Source organism: Kryptolebias marmoratus, linkage group LG13 (genome assembly GCF_001649575.2).
Source record: "Kryptolebias marmoratus isolate JLee-2015 linkage group LG13, ASM164957v2, whole genome shotgun sequence".
In the NCBI taxonomy this organism is placed as follows: Eukaryota; Metazoa; Chordata; class Actinopteri; order Cyprinodontiformes; family Rivulidae; genus Kryptolebias; species Kryptolebias marmoratus.
In genome coordinates this window covers 25,201,116-25,210,005 of record NC_051442.1, presented here as the reverse complement: position 1 = coordinate 25,210,005, position 8,890 = coordinate 25,201,116, and the positions used below count along the sequence as shown (strand labels likewise).

At 38.0% G+C, this 8,890-nt stretch overlaps 1 protein-coding gene across 3 annotated transcripts in view; it reads left to right on the top strand.

Annotated features, from left to right (window-relative positions):
• Positions 1-8,890, top strand: part of robo3 (roundabout, axon guidance receptor, homolog 3 (Drosophila)) — a 183,023-nt gene that overhangs the window by 109,461 nt on the left and 64,672 nt on the right. For all 3 annotated transcript variants that reach the window (XM_037979119.1, XM_037979120.1, XM_037979118.1), the window contains exon 9: positions 4,923-5,128. In XM_037979119.1, coding sequence (XP_037835047.1) covers positions 4,923-5,128 — 206 coding nt within the window. The remainder of the gene's footprint in view (positions 1-4,922; positions 5,129-8,890) is intronic.

Genomic DNA, 8,890 nt, shown 5'->3' with positions numbered 1-8,890 from the left:
TATATATATATATATATATATATATATATATATATATATATATATATATATACACATATTTACTTTTTTGCCTTCACCGGCAAGCAGTAGAGATGATAAATGCATGTTATTTTTTATGAGAATTTAAACTTTAGCTGTTTTCTGCAGTTTAAAACTTTAATTTTGTATGCTATAGAATTGAACAAAAGTGCACATAATGTGATGTACTCAAAAGGGACAGCAATTGATAGTTTTATGCAAATAGCACTGCCACAACACGTTTCTCCATTCCCCCAAGTCAACAAGGATTATTTTGTTCAGCTCCCTCTACAGTAACTTCTCTGTTTTCCTTTTCCTCCCTTTTACATTTTCCATTAGCTGCTGATATCAGATCACTCTGCAACTCAGAATATTAATATTTATGATTCATTTTTGTGACCAAATGTTAAAACTTCTTAGAGTTGCTGCTTACTTTTTTACAAAAGAAGCTAGTTATCATTTCTTTCTGCAACATTTATGAACTTAATAGATCAAAGTGAGAGTTGATTCACTAAATAATTAGCTGCTAAATAGGAACAAACCCAGCATCCATCTAATTCACAAACCTATTATAAAAGGTGTTTAGTGTTTCTAACTGCACTCCAGATTAAGAAAAAACAAAACAAACAAAAAACATATCTAAAAATATTTGACTTTCATCAGTCAAAGCCACATAACTAAGGGATAACCCAGGAAACCCCAGCCAACTCTAACTATAAGATTTATCAAAAAGGAAAGTCTTAAGTCTAGTCTTAAAAGTAGACAAGGTTTCAGCCTCATGGACTGGAAGTTGGTTCTACAAGAGAAGAGCCTGATTACTGAAAGCTCTGTCTCCGGTTCTACTTTTAGAAACTCTAGGAACCACAACTAAACCTTCAGTCTGAGAGAGAACTGCTCCGTTTGGAAAAAATGGAACAATAAGATCTTTAATACAAGATGGAGCTTGGTTGTTGAGAGCTTTGTATGTTAGAAGTAAATTTTAAAATCTATTCTGAATTTGACAGGGAGGTAATGGAGCTAAAACTGGAGAAATCTGATCTGTCCTCCTAACTTTCATCAGGACTCTGGCAGCAGCATTTTGGATCAACTGAAGACTTTTTAAAGAGTTTTAGTCATTTAGTCATTATCTTCTGAAAGAAAAGTCCCATTGTCAAGTACTTTACATTGATGTTTAACTGTTGAAATAAAATGAATGTTTTGTCAATAGAAGATCACTTCGAAAATGTACCGCTTTTGCTCAAAATTCCAAAATGTGTTAAAACATATTTCTGACAACTTCCTGAATTTAATCAATGTAAAACGTCTTATGTAAGACTGAGAGAGAATCCTGATTGAAAGTTGTTCAAGAAAATTTATTTGCGAAATTGAGCAAGTTACATTCATGCAAGATTTAAATGTTACTAAACAAAATGAGGCAAAAAAAAATTCATATAATAATATAACCCATATTTAAAAATTGATAACGCCTTCATGAGTAACTGTACTTAATCTTATGAGTGTTCACTACTAGGTAGGGCTATAAATGTTAGGTGATTATATCACAACATTGGAGAAGTGAATGAACTCCAAATCAAAGACATGTTGTGGAGGACACTGACTTGTTTCTGACAATATGGCAATGACTGGAGAAAGTGGGTGTGTCCTATGAGCAAAAAAACTGTGCTTTTAGTTAAAACAAAAAAATGATGTTTATGGAAAAAACATCAACGCCACCTGTTAAACTTTGGAAGTTTAACACATCATAACTTAAAGATTAAGGTTTTATCAGATTTTTCAGAGACAGTGGACTGATTTTCTGGAAATTAATGATCAATCTAATATCTTCCCTGGTGTCCTCTGGGAGGCAGCAAAACTCGTTATGTGTGGTAAAAAAAAATGTCTTATTCACCATATAAGACAAAAACAAAGAAAAAGCAACCAAATTAGAACTAGAACATAAAATAAATAACTTAGAATCTACTTATGTTACATTTAAGGGTGTAACTTTGGCTCTACTATTCTGGGGGACTGCTCTCTGCCTATTTATTTATTTATTGAATCATTTACTTTTTTATGAAAGGATTCAGTATATTTTGTGGTTTTCATATTAGAAATACATTGTAATGCTTTCACTGTGATTTACTTAACTTTCCTCTTTTCTTTGTATTTACTCTGCACCTTTTCTGTTCCACATCAGTTCAACAATGAAGAAAAGGCTTACTTTTTCCCAATTTCTTCCCATATTCCCATTATTTGAATAAATTATATTGAGTTTTGCAATCATTTGATTAGAACTGATTCTCTATGATCCTTCTTTCATGAACCTGTCATGTTTTGCTGCCATCTTTGCAGCCCTTCATTCCACTTTTAAAGAAACTATTTTCATTTAGCCTGCCAAATATATTAAATAATATTTTATAACACAGTCTGTTGTTCTCCACTGAGCATGTGAGTCTTTGATGCAATCTGTACTATTAAACATTTTCTGTAGAAAAAAAAGGTTTGAACTTAATGTGTTTAAAATATAACATAGTGACAAGGCTTGGCGTAACCGGATTCAGACTAGACAGACGAAGACAAAGTTTTAAGATGTTTATTGAAGCCTTAACACTAACGGGAGCGCTAGTTCCCGGAACTACTCTCTCTACGTGGAACTGGATGGAGGCGGGGTCAGGTAAGACCACCGAGAGTCGTGAGTGGAGAGAAGCAGAGGCTATTAGTGATGGGCTTAGGCTAGAGAACAAGTCCAGGAGAAGGCAGGAGGTCAGAGCCGGGAGATCAGAGCAGAGAAACCAGGTCCAGATAATCACTAACCAGTAAACGTAGTCCAGGAAGGGTAGGCGAGGTCGGTATCCGAGGGTCTGAATCCGTAGAGGTACCAGGCTGGGATCAGGCAAGGAACGAGAGTCTTGATTCAGGCGTGGAGTCGTGATCAGAAAGGCAAGCAAAGGTTGTAGGAAAACGCTGGACATCTACTTGGGTGACCCGTTCAATAATCTGGCAGTGGGTAAGTGAGAGCAGTGAGCTTTTGTAGAGACTGGAACAGGTGAGGCAGATGATGATAATTGCTGTGGCATGAGACCTGGAGGCGTGGCATGAGCAAGGAAAAATACTGGGACTGAGACTAAACTGAGAACAGAAGGCATGACAGGAACAGTAGACTGTGACACATAGAGCCTCTTCCTGGACCTTTTCAGGACTCTCATCTTCAGTCCTGTTATCAGTACTATTATTAAAGTTATTAATAACTGAATACATAAAATGGTATGTATTAACCTTGAGTAAAACTGAACTTGTTTAATACGTTTAGTTTATATAATATTACATATTACATGTATTTTCAGAAATATAGAACAGTTCACTAACTAATAGTACACCTGTGATTATTTGCCATGATTCATTTATTATTTATTATTAATTCTGTACATTTAAAATCCCCACAAGTTTATTTTTAGGATCAGCACAGATAATGTGAAAGAGAAGAGGAGGTTTTTGTATTTACTACTGTCTTCCTGGCACCAGTAGATATTTTCCAGGTTAATTGAGCAACACTGTCTACATGTTACAAAGGGGAGCACCACTCTGACCCTCATTAATGCTGTAGACTGGCTTCACGCCAAAAAAACAACTATTTTTAATTCTAAAAGAAAGTCAAATGTGGAGGAGGACGTTTCCACAGAGAAGGAGACGAGAATCAGGAAGTTTTACTTCAAACGTGACTTGAATGCACATTGTCAGTAAAAGTATGAGATGGACGACAGCCTGAGATCAGTTAGTGATTCAGAGCAGTTTGTTACTGATGAAAGAATAGAGACAATCCATGTGTGATTAAACAAATGTCATAGTCTGAAACTGCTGTTGATTAGTTTACTCCGGTGTGAGAGTTTATAAATGCTATTTTGAAGTGCGCTCACATTGTTTACGAGTTAGCATCCAGTTAGCATCGTTAGCAATGTGTTAGCTTCGAGTTAGCAACGTTAGCTCTCTCCTGCTGTCTTTATGTTAACTTGCAGTGTTGTGTACTGATGTCATGACAACAGTCTGGGGGTAATCACATGTCACTGTTCCATGTTTCCAACTTGGTTGTTATGCTCGTTGTTTTGTCAGCCATGACGGTCCTGGTGATCATCAGAATCTGAATCTGAAGAGTTTTCATCTGATTACTGACATCCAGCTGTTGGTTCAGGTTCATACTGGTATGGTTGTAAATCCATTACTCCAGCAAAGTCTTCCGGCATGCCTTTGTGTTCAAAAAAGGCTTTTTCTTCCATTTCCATTAGGAAACAACTGGACAGTAGTGGTGTTTTTGGCCGGCTGTGGCACAGCACTCGTCATGAACTCCACCCCACAAATCACCCACTTCAGAAATTATTGACTAAAACACAAAAAACAAACACTAAAACACTTTTAGATCAAAAAACGGGTCCCCGCAATGTTGAGTGGATGTGTTTGACTAAATAACATACATGAAATGTCGATGTTTTCAGATTTGATTTCAGTTCATCTTTAAACTTTAAAAATGAAGTTTAATTCTGATAGGACCGATAAGCTAATAGCTAGCCTGAATGCAGCCAAGACTAAGGTGGATCACTAATGTCCAAAACACCTTGAATCTTTAAAATATCACAATGATTCCTGCAAACACTGTTTCTTAAATGTTTACAGAACTGTCAGTTTCAAATGACATTGTTATTTACAAAGAATGTTTAGGTTATTTACAACAGGAAAAAGCAACACCAGCAACAGATAATACTTTCAGTGCAGAACCCCATTTTAAAATAACAAAAATATCTTCCTAACATCTAAAATTTAAAAGCCTACATCTTCCAAATAAAAAGTGGTGTTGTTTTGTAAATGACAAAAACTATAACGTTTGGTTTTTTATTCAAGCTTTTATGTTACCTCACTGTTTTGTATCCCATCAGCCCCCTCAGACAGGGTCCCTCCCATCATCCGCCAGGGACCATCCAATCACACGCTCACTCCTGGTTCCACTGCTCAGTTACACTGCCACATCATGGGCAACCCCATTCCCAGCATTCAGTGGGAGAAGGATGGCCAGAGGATCCTAGAAAATGACGGTCGAATCATCTTGATGGACAATGGCACTTTTCAAATCACCAGCCTCCAGGTGAGCTTGTCCGACTCTTACAGCTTGAAATATGGATGTTTCTCTGATGACCTTCAGCATGTATTTGTTCCAGCCTTTCATCCCATCACACCACACTTTGCACTGAACTTGAGATATGTTCCCACACTGGCAGCCATCTTGAATTTCATTGGTTTCAAAGTTAATTAATTGAAGATGTACATCCAATGATTATTTCCTAAACATTTTGTTAAAATCTGTCCAGTGGTTGGAGATATTTTGCTAATCAACAGACAAAGTTGATGCTAATATTATGATTTAATGCTGAAGTTTTAGGCAGAAATATTACAAAGTGTGTAGTGCTTAACTGTTATGGCTGAGCGAGGCGAACACAATATGCAGACTCATTTTGAAATGATAATAAAACAAATTTATTATCAACAAGAAAAGGAAAAACAAAAGGCTTTAACTGTTTCAAGCAAGTGTTTCAGCGAGTGTAGTGTAATTTAATCTGTGAGTGTGCAGCACAATATGGCAAGGGCTTGATAGAGCTGATAAAGGCAGTTGAGCAACTGTTTTTTTTCTCTATATCTCTTTAGTACTTAACTAAACTCACTAACACATACCAGACTGAATCACAAAGACAAGAAAAATGCAGAACACAGGAATATCAATCTAAAATAGAGAAAAATAACTCAAACCTGCGACACTTAACCAGTCCCTCAAGGATTTGTGGGCATTTTTTGTGATTGTTGTGGGCTAAAATGCCTGATTTCGCGGGAAATTTTCCTAAAAGTTGCGATGAAAAGTTGCGCTTTTCTTTTTACTAAAATCAATAAAAAACATAACTTTTAATATAAAAACCAAAAATACTTCCTAGTTTTGTAAGATAATTACCAACAAACATTGACATTCTCAAAAGGTGCTTTATTTGAGAACTTTGATAGCTTCTAAACTGATATTCATGACCATTTCTGGATTGTCCCTCGTCTGCAGCTCTCCTCACATGTTTTGCAGACACAAAGTGTTTGTCGATGCGTTTATGTTCCATGATTACACTGCAGGACGTGTAAACCAGCTTCCCCCCACTCTCCTGCAGCCGGGGAGGAAACTGGTTTGCGACTGCAGTGAAGTTAGTTTGAAGTTGGATGTTGGATATTCGCGCTCCGCGGAGTTAGCAGCGTCTAGCTCACGGCTGACTTGAAGCAGGAGCGCTGATGTCGGCCAGCCGTTCTCTGCGGGCCCCTTCTCTCATGCGCGGTGGTTCACATGCGGCTGGATATCCAACATCTAACTTCAAACTAAATTCACTGCGGTGTTTTGCTGAAATCTTTGTGGGCAAATGTGAAGCATTAGCGCACATTTTGGCTTCGGTCGCTGCTCCTGCACGCTCCCAGCTGCCAGGATCGGAGGTGACGGAAAAGAACCCTGAGTGCAGACTCATCTTCAAAAAGAAACCTAATTTATTAAATAAAGAAAAATAAACAAAACAAAAGCTGACGTGGCAGCAACTCAAACAGAACAAAAACCAAAATGCACGGCAGGGTAAGGCAACAAGGAACCAAGGCATAGAAACAGCAGCAACCAACACACGACAAACAATGAACCGATGGATAGTGAGAGAAATGACCGGGTTTTTGAATACTGAGGGTGACGAGGTAAGTGGAAACAGGTGAGTGGAGATGATGACAGACAGGTGGAGATGGGCGTGGCAAGGAGGGCAAAAGAGAGACGGAGGAGGAGTGAATAATGGGCACAATACAAACAGGAAAAAAAACAAACTGAAACAACAACAAAATAAAATTGATAAACTAAAAACAACAACAAAACAATAAAGAAAACAAAACAGAAAACACAAAAATCCAATCCTCACATTGGCATTCTGATGTTAACAGGAAGTGACGTCATGTCTCTTCTTCGTGAGTTATTTGGGGTTATTTTGGTTAAAGTTGCGGGAAAGTTGCTGTGTTTTGGACAAAATTGCAAAAAGTTGCAATTTCTCGGGGTTTGCTTGATTTTGCATTAATAGTTGCGATCGCAACATCGTGAAATCCCGGAGGGTCTGCTTAACGTACAACTTAGAGATCAGTTTCAGCCACCAATGTTAGCACAATATCTGTAAAATTGCTATTGGGTTATATTAATTAAATATCATTAATAATATCACTGAGACACAGACAAAATAATGAATGCTTCTTTGCCATCAGTAACAATAGTCTTAGAATAGAATATTCTGGTGTGCATGAAGTGTGAAGCATTTAGGTAAGACAGTTTTACAGATGAGTCAACTGATACAAGGAGGAGAGGTGAAGAACGGCATGGTGTGATCACCATGATAATGAGTGTACAAGGCCATTAGTGGTCGTTAGGGCCAATTGACTATATGTTAATTGAATTCATTCTGCCTAGAATTCCCTCCTGGGTTAGAAGCAGCACCTGAGGTCACTGCAGCCTCTGTGAGCTTCCAATAGGCTTGTGTGGTAATTGATTGTGGGTTCTCAGTGATTAACAATGGCTAAGACTTGTAATTAAAACCCTTTCTCTATCAGTGCAAGTGAAGACTGAATGAGTTAGAGAGAGAGGGATGTGCAGGAGGCCAACTTAGAGGAGAGGACTGGAGCAGAAATGGGCTTTACTTGCATTTATATCACATGGAAAGGAATAAGGCAGTGAACTGACAGTGCTCAGATTTTAGGACACATCTTTAACTGTCAAATAATGTGTTGATTTGGTTCAGTTTGATCTGCACCACAAGAATAGTAATCAATAATACATATATTTATAGAGAAATATATATGTGGTCCCAAATTAGATACATATCTGATGTTTTTCAAAACTGATCTCAACTATGAGGCGGAGAGCTTAATGTGGGGACCTGGCCGTTTGTCTGCTGCAGTTCAATATGCCTTAAACAGTACAGGTCACTGGCGGCGCCAGGGGGGCACTATGGGGTGCTATAGCTCCCCCTGGAAAAGTCATAGCACCCCCAAGCAAAGGCATAACCAGGGTATGTGTGGGACATGTCCCCCACTTCCCTTATGTATGCCCTATATCCCCCGCACTTTTTCCAGTTGTTGCAATTGTTTAATTTGTTGTTAACATGTGGGGATGTGTTTTTCCGAGCTGTCTTTAAATGCACCATGATCGCTGCGTACACAGGGTGTATTGGGAGACTTGCTGCTTCCCATTGTTGCATGGTGCATCAGAAATATGTTCAGCAATCTAGCCAGAGCCAATAAGAGGCAAAAAACTTAGGAAATTTTTTTCCAAACAAACTGTGTAAGTTGAGTAATGGTGTTCCATGCTGATAATGTTAGCTAAATGATGATCAATGTCAATATATAATGTTAAGCTAGTTAACAAAGCTATTAATGTTGTTCTTAATCTATGTTACATTCCTTGCTGCTTATTTAATGCTAGCAATATATTGAATCTTCTTTAATTTCTGTGCAGAAGTTGTGCTTGCTGTTGCTTTCCACATATTTAAAAATAATCTTTATTGTCACAGTAGGAAGAGCAAAGTCAGGGAGGAGAAGGAGATGTTAAATCAGAGGCCAGCAGCAGAGACAATGATGCAGGGTCTTCTGTGAGAAATGTTGCCAGAAGTCCGGGGCCTTTCTGAAGAAGTGGAAATACTTGTACAGTTGCTGCTTACTGTGGCTGCCTCTTCTGCTGAGGCTGAAAGAAATTTCAATGGTCTTTGGAGGTTAAAAACCTGGCTTCACAACACAATGACACAGTCTCGGCTCAACAGTGTTGCTGTGTGTCACAAAGATAAATTGGACAAACTAAATAGGAGAGAAA